Source organism: Toxorhynchites rutilus, chromosome 3, assembly GCF_029784135.1.
Source record: "Toxorhynchites rutilus septentrionalis strain SRP chromosome 3, ASM2978413v1, whole genome shotgun sequence".
In the NCBI taxonomy this organism is placed as follows: Eukaryota; Metazoa; Arthropoda; class Insecta; order Diptera; family Culicidae; genus Toxorhynchites; species Toxorhynchites rutilus.
Genome location: NC_073746.1, coordinates 275,048,594 through 275,070,275, shown reverse-complemented (window position 1 = coordinate 275,070,275; position 21,682 = coordinate 275,048,594). Strand labels below are relative to the sequence as shown.

At 40.5% G+C, this 21,682-nt stretch overlaps 1 protein-coding gene across 1 annotated transcript in view; it reads right to left on the bottom strand.

Annotated features, from left to right (window-relative positions):
* The window catches only part of LOC129774835 (ankyrin-3-like), a 103,250-nt gene that overhangs the window by 3,765 nt on the left and 77,803 nt on the right, over nucleotides 1–21,682 (bottom strand). The window contains exons 4-12 of the mRNA XM_055778847.1: nucleotides 15,130–15,231; nucleotides 14,056–14,508; nucleotides 10,337–11,101; nucleotides 7,186–7,389; nucleotides 5,646–6,389; nucleotides 5,406–5,586; nucleotides 5,080–5,347; nucleotides 4,961–4,978; nucleotides 4,500–4,885 (exon numbers count right to left, since the gene is read on the bottom strand). Of these exons, the coding sequence (XP_055634822.1) occupies nucleotides 4,500–4,885; nucleotides 4,961–4,978; nucleotides 5,080–5,347; nucleotides 5,406–5,586; nucleotides 5,646–6,389; nucleotides 7,186–7,389; nucleotides 10,337–11,101; nucleotides 14,056–14,508; nucleotides 15,130–15,231 (3,121 nt within the window). The remainder of the gene's footprint in view (nucleotides 1–4,499; nucleotides 4,886–4,960; nucleotides 4,979–5,079; nucleotides 5,348–5,405; nucleotides 5,587–5,645; nucleotides 6,390–7,185; nucleotides 7,390–10,336; nucleotides 11,102–14,055; nucleotides 14,509–15,129; nucleotides 15,232–21,682) is intronic.

The window sequence follows — 21,682 nt, the reverse complement described above, 5'->3', positions numbered from 1 at the left end:
TTCATGTATTGTGAAAAGATTACTTTCTTTGTTGCAAGTCGTATGGCATGATGCCTTGTTCATTTCATTCATTTATCATGGACTTCCAAAATATGTGAACGAAAGAATGGCTAAACGATCAATTTATTTTATATTTCCCTCTGAATTTATTGCATCTCCCAAGTGTACATACTTCTTGAACCGCAAATTTGCTTGATTTGTTGAACTTCAAGCACTCATTTTTTATCTTGACATGTCAGTTGAACGCGTTCAATCGACGTTATCGTAGCAAATTGTTATCAGAATTTTGCCAAACGGTATACGTAGAAGTTCAATTAGCTGAAGAGTACTACGTTTAATTTGATGAATTCTATGAATAAATCTTATTTTGAAAACAACTTGCAATATTTAGGTTGTTATGTTTGTTTGAACTTAAATTTGATCATGGCTTCATTCGTTCTACTAAAATATTAGTCATTATTGTAAAAAATTGCTTCACGTAATATAACTTATACAGTATCATGAAAGTTTCAAATAAGAACAAGTGTTAATTAATAGGGGTCGATTTTTAGACCTCGTCGACCCCTAAAATCAATTTTCGTTTGTGGCGACCCCTTGGAAACCGAAATCGACCCCAAGGGGTCGATATCGACCACTTTGAGAAACCCTGCTCTAGACGCAAAAAAATATATCGCACCTAGAAATTATGCATGCCTTTTTCCCACAAAGCGACGAGAGACCCAAAAGCATCATAGATATTCAAAATGAGAATTTCTCCACTGATAAATAGCGAATTGTTAAGAGATTCAACTCGGTTGATATTCACGCGAACTGGATGCTAACCCAAAGTAGGTATCGATTCCTCCTCGGAAATAGCATAGTGTTTTAGCGAGCGAGCGAGACCACAATCATAACTAAGTAGATTTCCGAGCGGGCAGCTGTTCATATAAAGATTTGTGTGATTCCAATAGCCTGTTTTGAAAGCAATTTCAAGCTATTGAATCAAGTTTTCGGATCAATAAGTATTAAACATATAACTCTTTATTTTCGTATGAAGTGATTATCATACCACTTCGTTTAGTCGGCAAAGAGACATTACCGTTCAAAACTTTGCACCTTCAAGCTCGATTCAACAGCTTGAATCAGCTGAATCAGTGTTGAATCAGAATTAAACAAAGCGATAGTCTCTGTCTACAATACTCACTTCCCGGGATCTACATCTGTTCATTCTGATGTCACGAGCTCAATTCTCACTTTCGACATTCTCTCGAAAATGGAATTAAAAGTGACGAACCAGCCAAAAGTGTTGAATGTTACTAAAGGGTATTTCAATAGAGGCGCCGATAGGGAATCTCCGAAATTTATATTAAGCTGTCAAAAAAATCCTGCGGTATTTTTTTTGAATTTTCATTTGTTCATAAAATTAGTTACAATCATCTGTTTTAAGTCAAATATGCGCCGTTTTGTTCGATGACTTGTTCCCAACGAGATGCCAACTTCATAATACCCCTGTTTTAGAAGCTCGCTTCCTTATTGGCAACAACTCGGATAGCCAATTTTCACAGGCCTCTTTTGTGGCTAACTTCTGACTACCTAGCTCGTTCGCCATGGACAAAAACAGGTGGTAGTCACTTGGTGCAAGATCCGGACTATACGGCGGATGCAAAAGAACCTCCCATCCGAGCTCTCGGAGCTTCTGGCGCGTCACCAAAGAAGTGTGTGGCCTGGCGTTGTCCTGATGGAAGACAATGCGGTCTCTGTTTATCAAAGATAGCCTCTTCTTCATGAGTGCTACCTTCAAGCGGTCCAGTTGTTGGCAGTACAGGTCCGAATTAAGCGTTTGGCCATAGGGAAGCAGCTCATAATAGATTATTCCTTGACAATCCCACCAAACACACAGCAGAACCTTCCTGGCCGTTAATGAGGGCTTGGCCACCGTCTGAGCCGCTTCAGCGGGCTTCGACCACGACCGTTTGCGCTTCACGTTGTCGTAAGTGACCCACTTTTCATCGCCAGTCACCATCCGCTTCAGAAACGGGTCGATTTTGTTGCGATTCAGCATCGGTTCACATGCGTCGATACAGTCAAAGATGTTTTTTTGCGTCAACGTGCTTCTTTGTGAATCCAAGCTTCTTCAAATGGTTAATAACGGTTTGATGACTTATCCCCAGCTCTTGGCCGATGCTACGGCTGCTACTATGCCGGTCTTTCTCGGCTAATTCAGCGATTTTGTCGCAATTTTCGACGATAGGCCTTCTGGAGCGTGGCGTATCTTCGACGACCTCTACACCAGAACGAAAACGTTGAAACCATCGTTGTGCGGTGGAAATGGAAACTGTATCGGGTCCATAAACTGCACAAATTTTATTGGCAGCTTGAGATGCATTTTTGCCTTTGTCATAGTAGTACTGTAAAATATGTCGGATTTTCTCTTTATTTTGCTCCATATTTGCGACACTATAACTCACGAACGACTTAACCAAACAAAACACTGTCAAGGACTATATTATAGCGCAAAAATACCTTTCCAACATCGGAAGATGGGCACTTTTACAGGAAAAAGTTTTTCGAACATCAACTTTTTCATGTTTTTTCTTTGAAAAATTACTATTAATGTTTAATTCGTAACATTTGTATGTATAAATTATCGCGATTGACATGCTCTGCTAACTTTTTTCTATTCAGAAACATGTTAAGAACATGTCAAACGCGAAAAATTACACACAAAAATGTAACGAGCAAAAATTTTTTTCTGAAAATATGAAAGATAAAGGGTTGACGTCTTCGACGAATGTTCATATTTCAATAAGATCTAAAACTTTGTAGAATACACTGTATTGTAATTGTTGTAATTGTTGTAGTTGTAATTTTTTCAAAGAAAACACGAAAAAGTTGCTTTTTACTTGTAAAAGTGCCCATCTTCCGATGTATGGACGACTTGTTGGAAATTGTAAAAGCTATTCTTTTTTTTTTGAGAATTTTGAAAACTACGTTTTTTAAGAAAAATGAATTTAATTTTTAAAATAACTTTTTTTTCAGCGATTTATTTTTCAACAAAATTTTGGTATTTTTTATGAAATTTTTTAACAATATAAACAATTTTCTACATTTTATTCTTTGACTCGAATTTTGTAGCCATTATAGTTTTTGAGTTATAATTCTCTAATTCTTTTTTGAATATTTAAAGTATGCTAAGTTGCCCAGAAGACCCATGTGTTTAAACACACAACGTTTCGCTGCTATCTGAGATGGTGCTGCCAACGGCCAGTCGAGTTGGCATGAAATTCGTCGATTATTAAAATTTACTACCTGAATTCGGAATCAATGGCCTCAACTTTGAGAGCGCTACATCTAATTTATGGTCGTCATAATCGTCCTGCCAGATCAACAATTGAGCGTCTAGTGGAAAAAATTGAATCCACAGGCACAGTACAAAATGTTCCCGTGCCAGTGAGACAAAGAAGTGCCCGTAGTGTCGAGAATATTGCTGCAGCTAGCGCATCAATTGGGGAAGACCCAAATCAGTCTCTCACAAGTCGTTCTCAAGCGTGGGGCATCTCTGTGACGTTGTTGTGGTGAATTTTGCGAAAAGATCTTGGCCTACATACTTACAAGATCAAATTGACGCAAGAACTGAAGCCGCTCGAATACCAGAAGCGTCGTATGTTCATGAACTGGGCTGAGGAACAACTTGAAAATGATTCGGATTTTCATCGAAAAATCATCTTCAGCGATGAGGCTCATTTCTGGCTGAATGGCTTTGTCAATAAGCAAAATATGCGTTATTGGCCAGGCAGCAATCTACACGTACTCCATGAGTCATCATTGCATCCCGAAAAAATTACGGTTTGGTGCGGTTTATGGTCCGGCGGTGTCATTGGGCCTTACTTTTTCCGTGATGATCAAGACCGGCACGTTACTGTGAATGGGAATCGCTACCGCTCAATGATAACCAATTTTTTTTTGGGCCGCATTGGATGATATGGACTTGGACAATATGTGGTTTCAACAGAACGGCGCCACAAGCCACACAGCGAATTTAACAATCGATTTATTGAAAACCAAGTTTGGTGAGCGTGTTATCTCACTATTTCCTGTGGGACTACATCAAGTCTCTGGTCTATGCCAACAAGCCAGCGACGATTGATGAACGAATATCGAACGTGAAATTTCAGCAGTATCGGCCGATTCATGCTTGAAACCAGTCGAAAATTGGGTTCAGCGTCTGGACTTCTAAAAGCGTGCCCGTGGTGGCCATGCTGAAAAAATCGAGTTCCATACATAATGGCATCAAATGTACTTTCACATGAATAACGAATTTCATTGATATCCAAAACCATTTTTGTTTTATTTAAAAAAACTTTTGTGGCGCTCTTATTGAAAAACCCTTTATAATACAGAAATTTTGAATGAATAATCCAGAAAAGTGCTCTCTAGTGCGACTATAACACTCGCAACACTCTGTCATTTGTGTAACACCCCCAAAATCATCCATCGGATAAGTCAATGGTTCCACCTACCTTCCGGCTCGAAGCAATCGTTCAACACGTCATGGATAATTTCGTCGGACATGTCGATGTTGTGTTCGCGCCATGTCTCTCCGTTGTCCGAGCGAAGAATAACAATCTCCCGCTCCTTGCCCCGTAGGGAGGCAAAGTGGGGCACCTCCATGATGACCGGACCCAGAAATTTGGCTCCGACCGGACCCAGCTCGAGAACGCGGCTGGCCAGCGCTTCTCCCTCCATCAGTGGGGGTGGATGCATCGTTCGCTGGGGCTTCACATACCGACACGTGATTCGGGTTGGCTGAGCCGCGGAACGGGGCGGCACAATAATGCGCACTCCGCTATGACGACATCCACGCATTGCTCCGCCACGGGCGTCCACCAGGAACGATACGAGGAAGCTGTGAAGTGATAACACCGATGGAATGTTAGAGCACTATATTGAGAAAGGCGCTCCGTAATATACGAATACTTACTTCTTCCAGTGTAGCTTTCTGTTGTTAGTGTGTGCATATGTTAGCCGAGCAGCGTGTTAGAATGTGATAGTGTTATAACCTTAACCATGTAACACAAAACAAACAATAGCAGTACTTACCCAACATGCGAGTGGCGCTCGATGTTAATATTGTCAGTGAAGTCTGTGACCGAGATGCCCGATTGAACCATTGAAGCATGTTGTGGACTAATGGAGTCCTCCAGAGCAGTTGGTGGAAACTGATGAGATTCTGAGCTTTGAACCATCTTATTCGAATCGTGACGCTCATCGCGAGTAACATCGATCGGCAAAGAATCATCGCCGAGGGACTTCATCTCGTCTACGGTTAGGTAGCGGTACGGTTGATCAGAGAGAACGGTATCTTCGCCTGTGAATGGAGTAAAGTTATCCTATCGTATTCGGTAGCGGCACTCGGGTACTCTAACCTCCTTCCTCCTCCGAATCGGACATAAATGTTTCATGCATGGCCTCAGGCGCCACGACACGGTATTTTTCCTCGGATGGTGGCTGATCCGGTGTTGTTTTGGTATCGGTAACGGACTTCAGTGAATCGAGAACACTAATGTAGCCCAACTTTTGGGCAATTTTCAAAGATGTTTGACCATTCTGCAAAAGAATAGAGTATTGTAGCATAACCATCTGGCGAAATACGAAAGATTTCTTACATTGGTGATCGCATTGGGGTTTGCATTATTTTCTAGCAATATATTAACAATATGACAGTGTCCTTGCTGGGCAGCTTGATGCAGCGGTGTGTAACCAATGCCGGTGGACGCGTTGACATCCGTACCTTGCTGCAGCAAATAGCGCACCATATTGGCTTGTCCAAAATGCGACGCAACGTGCAACGGAGTGTAACCGGCTTTGGTGGGAGCCTGTGTATCGGCTCCGTGTTTAACTAGAACTTGTGCCACATTGACACGATCTTCTTGTGCACAAAGATGAATCGGTGTAAGGCCGTTGCGGGCCTGGTGATCTGGATTGGCCTTATGCTCCAGTAGCAGTGCTGCCATCTCATGATGACCTTCCTGCGAGCTTAGGTGCAACGGTGTAAATCCGGCCTTACTTTCGGCGTTAGCTTGGGCGCCATACTGCAGCAAAGTATTAGCTATATTCATCTGATTCTTACGAGCTGCAATGTGTAGCGGCGTGTGGCCATTCTTGGCGGTTGCATGTGGGCTGGCTCCCTTCTCCAGCAGTAGCAACGCGACGTTTTGATTATCGTAATGGCTGGCGACGTGCAGCGGAGTGACCCCATTCTTGCCTTGGGCATCAACGGGTGCGTTTTTGGTTAGCAGCGTTTCAGCAACCTTGATGTGGCCGTACTTGGCAGCTAGATGCAGCGGCGTGAAACCCTTCTTAGTTGCCGCATCAATCTGGGCACCGTTCTCCAACAGAACACCAACGACCTGCAATGGAAATTTTACGTTGCAATGTCTACTATTTTTGATTCTAGCAAGGAGGGACAGATCTTCCCCAGACTGCAACATCTCTAGAGGGGATCTAACAGGTACCACAAACATTGGAATGATTGTTTTGTTAGTTGGATATGTTTACGGTCCAGCTAAGAATTGAGTTAGTCTTATTAGATCATCGAATTGTTGGAGCATGCTACTGAAGCGAAAATAAAATAATTGAAAAGAAAATATAACTACCTGAACTACGCGTTCGTTCAACTGATTTTGACAACCTGAAATATTATCTGTGGTTCGAATAAGCTGAAAATAATCTGCTCGAAAGAAACTCTGAACGAAAGAAAACTTATAATCGCCAGATGGCGGGTAACATGAATAAAAAAAAAGAAGATTAGATTTTCAAATAACTAAAACTTTTATTCGAATGCACTCGACTTAGGAAAAAAACAGAAGTATTTTTAAAACGTAACGCTAAATGAATCTCAGTCAGCTCTCTGCGCGCTGCAACAGTAACAATCCGGTCAAATCAACAGGCTGTCTGAATTTGTTTGTATAGTTTATGCGTGTCGTTACTTCTGCCGGAACTACTCAGCAGGTCGTTACTACTACAAACCTGTTCTCTGTCGTATCGTTTAACCTTCCAACAGAAATCATATGCCTTACAAATAAATAATAAAAGTAGCACCTAGCTAGCTTAGATAAAGTACTCCTGATGCCGTATCCAGAACAACTGCATCAGATAGACGGTATCTATGTGGTCCATAAGCTTTTTAGCTACGAGATTCTTTACCTCGTCCTGGCCCTCCTTGGCGGCGATGTGCAGCGCCGTGTACATGTCCTTGGTGACCGCGTCGACCTGGGCACCGTGCTGGAGCAACAGCATTACGATGTCGACATTACCCAGCCGGGATGCGATGTGCAGTGGCGTTTGTTGCTCTCGGGCTCGGGCATCCACCTGAGCTCCGTTGCGCAGCAAGATCCGAATGATGTCGGTCTGTTTGGTGAGAAAAACAAGAGAGAGGGGTTATTGAATTGGATACGATGTTCACCTCAGTGGTCGGTACAAAACGGGATCCACCTACTTCAATAAAAAACTGTGAATGTTTCTTTTCCCTAAAAATCTAGCTCTTACACACGATTTCAGTTCACCACATATTTTCTTAAAACTCATGTCAATGATATTATTTACAATCAAATTACACTCAATAAAAATATCGAGCATGGTCGAATGATTTCTGAAGGCCGTATACAATTATATAATATTTTATAGCTCAACTTTTAAAATATATGAGCTCGGTGTTATTATGATTGTCACGTTACTACCACGACTTCGAAAAAGTTCACACTTATCGTAGATTTTTGACACTTGTGTTTAGGAAGGTGAATAGGAATGACTTTACGCCTCATGGAATTCTTTTTGTCACGTGAAGATAGTGATTATTTGTTGTGTAAGTGGGTGTGTAAGTGATGGTCATAATTAGGCTCTATATTATGGACGAAACAATGACTTTGGACTGAGACCCTATTTTATAACTAAACCAATGGCGAGTTCATCTAGCCTAATTATACAAATCATACCTAATTATACAAACAAATTTTGATAGCGCTATCAGTTGAACTGCGGAAATTATGATCAAAAAAGTTAAGCAACGGAGCTCCATCACGTTGCGAAGAAAGTGGACATCGTTAAGTACTTTGAGTCCGCCGGAAACACCCGTTCCGGTATCTATAATATCTTTACACTTCTTGAAGAAAATGAGAGCATTCAACGGAAGCCTGGTTTCGGTCGTCCGATGGTTCTACGCGATCGTAAACTGCAACTGAAGCTAAAGCAGAAGGCGGAGGGAAAGATGGCTACTCGTTCGCTTTGGTCCAAGAGTTCGGAGCAACGGGTCAGACAGTGAAAAAATAGCTAGCGGAGATAGTCATCATCATGCGGAAACGTAAGTCAATATCGGCCGTGTCGGTGACCCAGCTGTTACCCGGAAGTGAAAGGTGAAAATGATTGAGAATTATTTTTTATCCGGCGAAGCGGAACGTCGCTGTCATCATGGACGACGAGACGTATTTAACGCTGGATTGCGACGACTGGTAGGGAACCAGCTACTTTACGTCCCCTACTATGGTGGCAAGTTCCGACGTAAAGTACATCTCCCACACCAAGTTCCCGGAGAAGGTGCTAACCATCAGCGAAAAGAAGATGTCAAAGCCGCTCTTCGTCCGTTCGGGACATGCGGTGAACGGGGAGATTTACAGCACAAAGTGCCTGGCGGAAATTGCCTCCTTCATCCAAAAATATCATCCGGACGAGGATGTGGTGTTTTGGCCGGACCTGGCCTCCGCCAATTACGCGAAAAAGTCGCTGGAAGAGATGAACCGATTGAATATAGATGTTGTTTCGAAGTCCTCCAAACCTTCGAACGTCTCCAAGCTGCGTCCCATCGAGAATTTCTGAGCAAACCTGAAGCGAAGGGTCTATTTAACAATTTCGTGGCAAAAACGGAGAAGGAACTAATGAATAAAGCTAAGAAATACAAGTATATTTCCGACAACAATAGCATAATATGGAAGTTCAAGGTGCATCTTCTGTTGTCGTGTGTTGTCGACTATCTGCATTTGGTGACGAAATGAAGGATACCTCAATTCGAAGCCTTGAAGCTGTCGAGCCTGCCGAAATCGTATGACAGCTTGGTGAGTCGGCCGGATGCAGATCTTGATCAAGGAAGCTAACGCTACAGGAAATGATGAAACAGCAGTTGAACCTAGAAACCTGAAGGGAGCTTCTGAAGTGCAGAATGGAGAACTGAGATCCCACGACGAAAATGGGACTTGGGAGCTGGTTGACGTTGGTTTGAAACGAAACGCAGCTGGGGAGGTGACTGAACACAAAGTACGTCTGGTAGCTAAAGGCTACTCGCAGCGTTTCGGCGAAGATTACGACGAGGTCTTTGCTTCTGTCACGAGTCACTCGACCCTACGCGTGTTGTTTGCTTTGGTTTCGAAAAATAATATGGCATACAAGCATTTTGACATCGAAACTTATACTTATATGACAAGCTCGTTCAGGATTTGTTTGACGTTGGCTTGTCGTTCGAGGAGAAACATATAGGAGAAAGTCGGGAAAGACGGGCACCCCTGTATAATTGATAAATTACATTTTTATTTCAAATATTAATGATGTACAAACTTGCAATACAGTGTATCAATACCTTTGACACTTACTATGTACACCTAGCTGTATATAAAACAAAAAAGTAATCTATAAAGAGCAGTTCGATGTAAATTTTCGTCTGCAGAAAAAAAGGTTCTCATTGTTATCGAGTCATTTCTGGGTTTTTTTTCATTACATGAATTTTTTACCATCACTTCTCTTCCAGTTTATCGAATCAGAAGTGAAGTGCAGTACTCCAGATATATTGACGAAAATAAAATACTAATCAAGTCGGGTAAGACGGACACTCCACCGACAAAAGACAAACATTTCGTTTTGAAAAGAATTTGAACATCTCCTCTTTCTTTTATTATCAGATGCCCACTAACTACGTTTGCAAGTGCAACCACATATCATGGACGAATCAGCAGAGCGGTTTTTTAAACGTAATCCGAATTTGTCATTCCTAATGCCAGAAGTTTTTTTGACATGATAAAATGAGAAAAATTACAAGCCCTTCTAGGTGATTTTAGTCTAGCCTTTTTGTTAGATAATTTTTAAGGCAAATTTGAAGACCTCCAAACCTTATCGAGTACATAAATTTGAATTTTCAGTTAGTGTCCATCTTTTCCACCAAGTGTCCGTCTTTCCCGACTCAATCTTATTTGTTGAGGAAGTTGAGTTGAGGAAGGGTGTAATGAGTATCCAAAATTGGGTTTATTACGAGAAATTTTATTTCATATTTCAGTGGATCTTTTTGCGGGCAACCATAAAACGAAACGAATCTTACCTGATTTGCCCTAGCGGCCAGATGTAGTGGTGTTTCACCACGAACCGTCGGCACGTCCGGACTGGCATCGTGCTGTAGCAAGTAAATGACAATATTCATACATCCCATAAATGATGCAACGTGCAATGGTGTCAAGCCACTCTCCGTGGTTGCGCTGATGCTAGCGCCGTGTTTCAGCAACAGTTCGACGACCTTAATACGGTTCTTCTTGCACGCAATATGCAGCGGTGTAAACCCGTTTAGTGCCCGTGCGTTCGCGTCCGCGTTTCGATCCAGTAGTAGCTTTGCCACACGGACGTGTCCGCAATGTGCGGCGACATGCAGTGCGGTCAGATAATCGACGGTAACCTCATCGACCGGTGCCCGATGGTACAGCAGAATGCGGGCGGCATCCACGTGTTCACCCTGGGCAGCCATATGCAACGGTGCCAGTCCGTTCTTCGTTTTAGCGCTAATCGGCGCTCCCCGTTCTAGTAGCATATCGACGACCTGCTCGTGGCCGGAACGTGCAGCGCAGTGCAGTGGGGTTAATCCATCACGGGTTTTACTCTCAATGCTGGCTCCTTTCTCCAGCAAAAGTGCTACCATGTTAGTTTTGCCCCATTTCGCGGCTACGTGTAGTGGACTGATGTTGTGCTTTGCAGCGTAGTTGACATCTGCACCCTTCTGGATTAATAGGTTGGCCATAGCCTCGTTTCCGTAGTGGGATGCGATATGCAATGGGGTGAAGCCGGACTTCGATGTAACGTCAGGGTTATGGTCATTCTGGTGAAGAAAAAAAAATACGATAAATTATTACTATAACGTCACATTGTTCACACAGTCAGGGGTCAATAGATTCGTATACAATATTGAACCTGTGCCCACATAGCACAAGATGTGCTAGTGATCGACTAAATGTAATTAAATCTCTGAGTGTACGGTTCAATCTTCAGAAGAGCGAACCAAGTGCAAACGCTTCGATGGGTCACGCATCGAGCAATTTCACTACTCTGCTGAGCGTGTTTGCGCCTTGTGATATGCAAGCCATACAGTTGACATACTCAGTTGAGCCAGCAATGGGCAGTCAATGGCAGTCAGTCTCGTTTATTCCGCGAGGCGAGTAAGGTGAGATGGCCCAGGTCACTGCATTCCCGTAGGCGAATGGCGTGACTATAGTTGAGATTTGGTGAGGTGAGATTTGAAGTCGTGTATTCATATGCTATCGACTCGAGTATCAAAAATAAGTTGAAAAGTAAGGTAGCTTCCACAATGAAGCGAGAAACATTGCTATCTCACGTCACTCGCCGCGCGGAATAAGGGGGAGTGTTTCCTGCAAATAATTTACCAGCAATTTTGTATATAAAGATTATGGGCCTGATTCTCGAAAACACTTCACGGTGGAAACAAAATAAGCGGCACGCCAATGGACTACGTTTTACGAGTTAGTGAAGAGTCGAAGATAATAATGAATTTTCAGGCAGAATGATCACTTTTCAAATAAAAATTATTAATGAAAATTAACTTCTTCGTATCAAACTGGGTTCAATGTGAATGGAAAACTTTATTTTCTTCATGTGGTATAATAATCTCATACAAAAATTTTATCTGAAGATAATCTGATATTATAATGATGAGTTTTAGTGGGAAACTAATTTCGTATCCAGATGTCGACACCGTACCGTTGTCATCGCGGATACATTTCATTTCGTTTCCACCGTGAAGTGTATTCGAGAATCAGGCTCTATGTTACATTTTTCATCGCTACAACTCAGCATTTTTCTGGAACACAAACCTGCAAATATACAGGGACTCTATAATTGTACGAAAATGTCTCCGATTCTAAGAGGCCTACGTTGACCAGAACAGAGCGAACTAATAATTAAGCTCTGAACCAACTAACACTGCACCCGTGGCCGAGTGGTTAGCGTCTCAAATTATCATGCCGGGTGTTCGGGTTCGATTCCCGTTCTGGTCGGGGGATTTTTCGTCGAATAGTTAACTGGTGCTAGCAGAAAGCGCGACTACGCTGGGAGGTGTAGGGGCTTCTTGATATCTGTTACAGTGTAAAACTGGAGTGATCTCGGTATCCGGAATGTGTAATTCGACCGAAATTGGTTTTCAGGCATTCTGAAATCCATTCGACTCAATTGACATGTGCGAATGGAGTAACCGTCACGATTTATTCTCTGACAAGTTAGCAGGACCGAAAGCAGTTTAAATTGTTGAAATTTGATGTTGTTTGAAGACTTTGAATACATCTGATCCGTTTTGATGATTCTGACTCGATCAGATTTCAGAATACGAGTGACTGTGTTGCATACATTGGTGCAGTGCCACTAACGTTCACTGACGAGGCAAGTCAAGCTAGATGAACAAATAATTCACTGCTGTTGGCAACACTCACAGCCAGAGATGCCAACCTTCCTGATTTTTCAGGATTTCCCAGACTTAAATATCAACCCTGATATCCTGACAAACACTCAATTTTGCCTGATTTTTCTTAAATGATCCTGATTTATCTTGATTTGGCACTTTTTACTTTATTAGAATGAAAATTATCCGTAATAAATATACAAGTTTTCCTGGTTGGAAATGAGAATTGTCACAATAGCCTACATAAAAAAGCTCTCCAGTCTTTTTTTTGTTTATTATTTATATATTCCGAAGCGATTCACTTTATCGATGATACCCTGTCGACATTTATTAAAGCTTGAAGTTGGTCGGAAAGAAAGATACTCTATCAGATTAGCATGCCCGAAGGGAGTTTCAAATCGTTATATTTTGAATGAAAATAGTTACTTCTTGTTTTTTGAATACTTAAAACACGAAGTCCTAATTCTTACTTTGCAACTTTGTTTATACATTTCCTGATATTTCCACAAAAACTCATCATCATTGGCATAATCTTTCTAAATTGATCTCGAAGCTGAACTTGTTCATTATTTTCGAAGCCCCAGGATAAAATGTTTAAGCTGTATGAAAGACGGCGAATGATCGTGGAACAAAACTGTGCACATAAATGAATAGATGTATGTTTGCCTATAGAAATCATGCGTTTGTGTTTCCAAAAATCGTTTCGAACTTTCCGGACAACACAATATGCGCTATCCTGATTTCTCCTGATTTTAATTTAAAATTTCCCTGATTTTTGAAAATAATAGTTGGCAACCCTGCTCACAGCTGTCAGTGGAGAGCAAAACAATTGGCAAAAATTGTTGGCCCTATCAATCGAATATCCTCGCCGGAGAGGTGCTCTATATGTATTTTGCCAATTTATTACAAAAATGTTCTATACAAAACAACCGATTCGTTTGAAGTGAACATTAATCGCGAAAAAAAAAACATAATATGCAACCAAATTTGCGGTCGTAATGTTCCGTCATGACAACGCTCGGTCACATGTTGTTCAACCGATTACGAACTTTATCCCAAACTATGCTCCCTCTGAAAGCCGCTTGTTGAGATCATGATAGGATACGCTTCAGACTATGATTTCATACTATGGTTTATTCATCCCTGAGCTCAAAATATGATTTTATTTATATATATGATTTTATGATATGATCTGGCGGGATTCAACGAATTGTCAGAATAGTGGAAATAGATAATGGTAAGGTAATGAACAATACTTTGAGTGATGTTGCGCAAAAAAGACCGGCTTTTAACTTATACTTCCAAAACTAAAATTATTCGCAATACATTGTCCTCAGTGTCCTTCCCCGAACCAATCGACCTACCTCGAGCAGCAGCGTTGCAGCCTTCACGTCGTCCTTCTTGGCCGCGATATGAAGCGCGGGTAGGCGGACCTTTCCGCGGGTATCACTTTCCAGCAGGACCGCTACCACCTTGTCGTGCCCCTGTTGCATGGCAACGGCCAGCGGTGTAAATCCATCCTCGGTCGCCAGGCTTTGGTTGGCCCCGTTGGAGAGCAACAACCGCACGACCGAATCATGGTTTTCCTGGGCGGCCATATAGAGCGGCGTGAAGCCATTCTGCGATTGTACGTTCACAGAGGCATTGTTTTGGATCAGTAGCTTAACTACCTCTTCCTGGCCGGCTAGCGAAGCAATATGCAGCGCCGTGTTGCCCTTCTTGGTGGCCGCATCTACAATTGCACCACGGGCCAGCAACTCCGACACCACGGTCACGTGACCATCTTTCGACGCGAGATGTAATGCATTCAAGCCATTCTGAAAGAAAGTAAACGTGAATATTTAAAATCAGGTCACAGATGGGTTACTAAATCAGCCATCGCCCCGAACCGGCCGCCTCCCCCTAACCTTCCAATCGCAACGTGAATTGATTGAATTGCTTTCACTTTCGTTTTCGAGACAACCATAACCTAGCTTGTGCGGCCGTGTTGTCCTGTGCCGGTATCAATGCTTCGTGCTTTCGAACTAGATGTTTTTGCGCCTGCCCGGCTCGTATTCGGATGGGACATGCGCAGTTCTTACATTCGATTCGACCCGAGCGCCGAAAACCCGACAGACAGATGCGGATTCAATATTCATGAATGGTAATGAGATTTTTGCAATTATTTTTCGGTGCTGGGTAAATGTTTGCGTTCTAGTTCTGCTTTAGACAGATTTTGAATAATAACGATGCACCGATAGTGTCATTATTCGCAAATAATGGCATGGGGTAATGGGGATGGGTAAGTCCTTTCTCCATCGAGCGAAATTATCGACAGGCTTGACGTGACGTAAATGTATCGACGAAAATGACATCATTCAAGGTGTCGTCAGGTGTCTGACACGGATGGATCGGTTTTTCATGTCGGCCGGTTGGTTCGAGGGTGTCGGTTTACTTACCGCATTGCTAGTATTGATGTCAATATTATTTTTAAGATGCTCTAAAACTTTTTCTAGATTGCCTGCTCTAGCTGCGCGCAGAAACGAAGTGTTCCCATCGGACTGTAATGAGAGAAAAGAGAACAACGGAAAAATATCGATTAAACCGGCTATTTTGGTATCATGCTTGTGATTTGGTAAGGGACTTATAAATATATACAACGATCAATAGGCAGAAGGTGTTGTTTCCAAAATCTATCGCAACATTTCCAGACAAATATCTCAAAAGATCCAAAAGAACTCATCCGTCTCGATCGATGCTCTTCAAAATAATTCCATAATTCCATTCCATAAAAATAATCCGTTTGTCTATCCGGAGAAAACTATACAAACGTCATGCTTCTGTAGAAGGTTATTGTTGTAGACAACAAATTTCAGCAAATTCACAAGAACGACATCTTTGTTGTGAAACACTTCCAGAATAAACTATTGATTGCTTCCCTTCTTTATTAAAATATTATAGGGTGGTGTCCAAAACATGATCACATTGTTGATGGAGGACTACGAAATATTTTCTTTTTTTTAATGTTACATTAGATATTATTTTATTAGGAAACGAAATTTGATAATCAAGATTTTGGTAGTGTTTTTGGTGGCCCTGATTGATGACTGATGATTTAGGTAGTTTTTCGCTTGCAATGCACCGAAAGTCAAAGACAATCATAGATTTTTAACATCTATCCCGAGCATCTCGGAAGAGATGTTAAAAAAAGTGCACAAAATATTGTTTAACCCTATGAGTGTTGAACGAAATTGACGATTTGCTTCCATCGAAGTGTTTAAAATATTAGGTTGGGGAAAAAGTAATCCTTTGTTTTTGGGTGACAATCAAACCTTTTTTTAATATGCTTCTGGTTGTCCGATTTGGGTCAAATATGCACCGTTTTGTTGTAAAATTTGTTGCTATTCTAAAGGTAACTTCAGAATACCTCTCTCATAGTAGTTTTGGTCCTTATTAGCGAAAATCTCTAGCAATTTACAGTCTTCTCTTGATCCCAATTTCTTATCACTCAGGAAGTTTTACAATGCGAGTAAAAGGTGGTTATTTTTTAGTGCCAGGTCCGGACTATACGGTGGATGCATTAAAACAATCAATCAATCTACCGGAATCTCTGGCGAGTCACTATAGACAGGCGTTGTCCGGAAGGAACACAGCACTTATTCTATTGGTCAATTCTGGATGTTTCTGGTCAATAACTATCTTCAAACTGTTGACTGTAGAGATCGGAATTTACTGCATTGCACTAAACAAAAAAAAAATTTTAAAAAATTGTGTCATCGATGTGCATCATCTATATCTGGGTGTACGAGTGTCGTCTAAAGACGCATTTTCGCCTTTACCAAATAAAAAGTGTAAAATGTACCGATTTTTTTCTTTGTTGACTTTCATTGTTAACGCTCTGCAACTTACAACTAAATGAAACAAATAAAAAAAACAGCAAAAAAAATTGTTTCACAATTAAATGTCACCTTTACAACAAGCCTAAATTTGAAATGGTAGGATCGATATTACGCGAGATATCGATCATTACAGCCAACTATCGAAAAAATAATGGATTACTTTTTCCCCAACCTAATATTATATTATTCAAACACTTTCGGTGGCTTTGCACGCTCCTCGTTCCCCTCATCAAAATTTTCACTTTTAAACTTTTTGAACTACTCATAAAATTGTGATTTTCCAAGAGCATGCTCACTGTAAGCTTCCACCAACATTCTATGCAAATCGTAGTTTATTCTCGTTTATAGAAAAAAATCAAAGATTTTCGTACACCATTGTTCATAGGCACAAAATCCACAATTTTTTACACCAAAAAATGTGGTTGCATGAAACTTCTGATATTTGTAATTGTATATTGTTGATAGTTGTCAAAAACATAAGAAATGACGATCGATATGACTTTCTACCATTTACATTTGTATGTATAACTAATAATGTGTGAATTTCAGATTATGATTATGATTAGTTTGATATGCTATATATTACGAGTTCCCAGGACGTAAACAGTTAGAAATAACAAAAATCTATACATATTTTTGTGTGCTTCCCAAACACAGCCATCTTTAATGAGCACCTGAATAATGTGCTGTTCGAGCACTGAAAATAATAAACAGGGGAATTGAATGAAATAATTTCGTGGTGTCCACAAAGCTGTCATGCCTTGGACACCATCCTTTACAATGTTTTCGTTTGAGTATGAGGATACACGATGCTTAGCTACACCCAAGCGACCATTGGCAGGAAAGATATCATCTTTGGCAGAAAAAAAATCTTTTTCTTGCGTTAAAGGGTAAAATGCACAAATAAAAACACCTTTTTTAAGAGTGTTAAAATGATTATATTTCTGGAGCTGACCTATCATTCTCTCAGACTGAATGTCAGTTTGGAATTGTAGCTAAAAATATTCCAAACGATGCCAAGCAGGGTTCGATCAAGGCCGGCTGGGATATAAGGCTGTTCCATACGACCACGCTTTTCAAATAACCACTGGCGCTGTTATACTAATGCACGAGAATGTTACACCACATTATAAAAGGAAAGTTGGATCTTAAGAGTATACACGGAAAGTGATTTCTGGGAGTAAAACGGGGAGCGTAAAAAAACGTGAACGTTTAACCTTTTCGAGACGGGAGCCACAAAGTATGTCTAAAGTGGCGACGTATGTTTCAGATGCCCCGTGGTGAAAGGATTAATACGTGCTTATTTGTGTTGAGTGAATGCTGTACCAGCGATTTATGAGGATGTCAAAAAATGTTCTAAAAATTAATTTTGGGTGTAGTATTGGATTCGCATTGATATCGGCATCGGTAGAAATGCCTTCTTCCATATTTGTATTTTAGAGACTTTAAACTTAAAAGTTCAAAGCCTCGGAAAGATAAATTTAAGTGTAAACTTAATCTCGCCCAATCTTTCAAAGCCTCGAGAAAGGACATTAGGAAATTTAATTTAAGACTTGTCGTTGGCTCGGGCGTTATTATTTTGAGTTGACGAATGCACAGATGTTTATCGCTCCGAGTAGATCGAGAATGAATAAAATATTTCAAAAATAAAATATATCAAAAATGCTTGAAAAATTTAATGCCAAATGTCTTCAAATTGCATTAAACCTGACAAAAAAAAATCGAGATAACAGTAAATCTCGTCGTTTTATGCAATTCTAAGACATTTGGTAACACTTGGCTGATTTTTCGGTTTTCAAGAAACTCAAATTTTGACGTCTGCGTCACTAGTCGACCAAACAGAATGAAATTGACCCATTTCTCAAACCGATGGTGAATGAGGATGAGGAATGGGTCATATACGACAATATTGTGTGGAAACGATCTTGGTCGAAGCGTTGTAAAGCAGCTCAAACGGTGACCAAACCATGACTAATAGCCAAGAAAGTTCTACTGTGTGTTTTGTGGGACTTGAAAGGAATCATTTATTATGAGTTACTTCCGTATGGCCAAACACTAAATTCAGATCTCTACTGTCAACAATTGGACCGTTTGAAGCTAGCGATTAACCGGCCAGAATTGATCAACAGAAGAGGTGTTATGTTTCATCAGGACAAGCAAGGCCACACACATCTGTAGTGACTCGCCAGACACTCCGGGCGCTTGGTTGGGAAGTTTGAATGCATCCACCAATAAGCCAATAAGGATCACCACTTCTATGGTAGAAGCTTTTTGAAGATACCTTCAAAATGTCAACAAATTTTACAACAAAATGGTGCATATTTGACTCAAATTGTTCAATCCAAAACATCTTCAATAAAGTTTTGTATATCACGCAAAATGAATGGTTTCTTTTTCCACAACCTAATATTCTATATTTTCTATAATCAAAATCGATTGATCTTTACAAATTACAATGATTGATACAAACCAGAACGGCGCTTAAGTTATCCATTGAAATTTTGCATTTATTGGTGGTTTAAATGATTTGATAGATTTTGATTATAGAAAATGTACTATTATCGGAGAAAAAGAATTCCATTATTATTGAGTGAAATTAAAAACATTACCAGGAAGAATGAAAAGTCGTATTGTACAATTTACCCAAATTCATGTTGATGGTGAATCCTAAGGTTTTTTTTCCTCAAAAATATTTAAACTTTTCCCAATATGCATTTTCTCTAATAAATCAATTAGCCATAATAATTAAGGCAGAGTTTTTGTTTGAATTTTGTATTGCTTTGAGAACAGCTGCTTGGTCAATGGCTTCGACGAATTAATTTCCTTATCTTATTTATTTGTTCTGAATAATTTAATTATTCGAATATCAATGATAATAATTGATGATAAAACTGAACATTAGTCTCGTTTCCATGACTCATACCCAACGATCCCCTCCCGAAATGCAGCAAACACACCCCGAATGCAGAATGAGTTCAGCCTATTGTCGATGATTCACGGTGCGTGATTTCTAAAACCGAATGATATTACCGATTCTCCTTCATTTCCACAATCTTTCCCCGACGGTTGTTTTGTTTGACGCGGGGTGCAAACAAGCGAACGCCGTCGGGGTGGATTGTCACGAAACTCCGCCACAGGATGTCTTAATGTGCTTTGGGTTGAACCTTACTGCATCACCGGTTCGCCAAGCCCTTGACGACGACAGTTCCCGCGTTTAGCAACGAATGGTGGGTATGAAAATGCAGCTAATGATTCGGCAAAAGGCCAACACAAAGTGAAAATCGATGTTTAGCTTTGCGGCATATTTTGCTTGGAATGGTGTCAGTAAAATCAAGCTAATCCCCTCTGATTACGTGACCATTGCAGCACCATCGAAACGGTTCGTGGTGTTCGAATAATATGATGCGATACGAGAAGAAAGTTAACATTCGATCAAGTGGGACATTGCGTGTGCTTGTTTATTACATGGCATGTCAAGCAAATTTCCAACCTCAAAAAAAACTTAATCGATCGGGAGTTGAATCCAAAACCTATGTTGAATATACAAGATTTTTTCTTTCCTAGATTCCCAGAAACGATATGCTAGGGCGATCGTTCTCGAGTCAAGACAAATAAGCAAACCCAAACCTAACCCTTGTCGATATTTCAGGCCCATGAACTAATCAGAGGCATGTCAAGAAAATTTCCAAATTTATATCTAATGAATTCATTGAGACATTCTGTATTCTCATTCATTCCGTGGCATGCTATGAAAATTCCCAACATGAAAAATCCTTTGTCGACATTGAATTAAACCCAGGACATACATCCATACTTAATTTTTACTTGAATAGAACATGAAATTTGGAAAAAAAAAATCGATGTCGAACGACTTAAAAATGCATAAAACCTCGAGATCTGGTGTCATCACGAAGAAAAATTTTTGGCTGAAAACCGACCTTCTGGCCTGAGTGGCAATGAAGGTATGAATTATTAAAAAAATAATTATCGAATTTAAAGAACAGACCATGTACATTTTGTTTATTGGCCCAAAAAATTACCTAGACCAAAAGGTCGATTTTCGTCTGAATTTTTTTTACGAGATAACACCAGATCTCGACATTTTATGCATTTTTAAGTCATTTAGCATCGGAAACATTTTTTCGATTTTCCTAATTTCATGTACTCCCCTTGGGAGATTTTCGAGGATCAAAAAACAAAACTTTGAGCGCTTTGAGGCACCTCTATATCATGTCCGATTGAGCTGAAACTTTGCATAGGTAATTTTTAGGGCCATTAAGCAAAATGTACATGGTCGGTTTATGAAATTTGACATGACCATTTTCGCCGCCACCCTAATAAGCAAGCATTAATTGCATCATTAACGACTGACATAAAAACTGCTGTTGGAAACGCCGTATCCGCAGAAATGTTCAAAGTTCAATCAGACTAGTCGATCTGGTCTTACAAATGACTACAGCTATCAAGAATTCTCAGGAGTTCCTTTCTGCCAAACTAAAATGATAAAGTGGAGAACTAAAATTATAAAAGGGAGATCTTTAGCTTGAAATATCACATTTAAAAAAATCGCAAACAACATCAACAGACGGGGGTCTTCGTAGCCACTTGGTTACGTGTTCGCTTACTAAGCGATCGATCGTGAGTTTAAACTCAGGGCCCTCAATTGACCATCTTTGTGTTGTTATAGAATAACTACGTCCACGCAACCATCATCAGCTATGGAGATCGATCCACGGTGGAACAAAGATCGATTCATCCATACAACTGCTCTGCTCTGCAAGAAACATCGGGCTGCTGTTCTATAAATAACCCAACAATGATCAATATCAACTGTCTCTGCTGTCCGGTCTGCTGAACAATGGAAGAACAGATAGAATACCCTTACGCCTAAATGGCTACTACAGTGTAATTTACCATAATGTGGAACAGAACATCTAACGCCTAAATGGCTACTACTTCTACTGTGTAATTTACAATTTTTATGTACACGACAAAAACCCGGCTCTGTTACAGATAATGCTAATGAGCCTGATAAATAAATAAATGGGATGAAAAAAAAAACATCAACAGAAACTGTCCATAACTGGAATGAATAACAGACCAAATTGGGTAT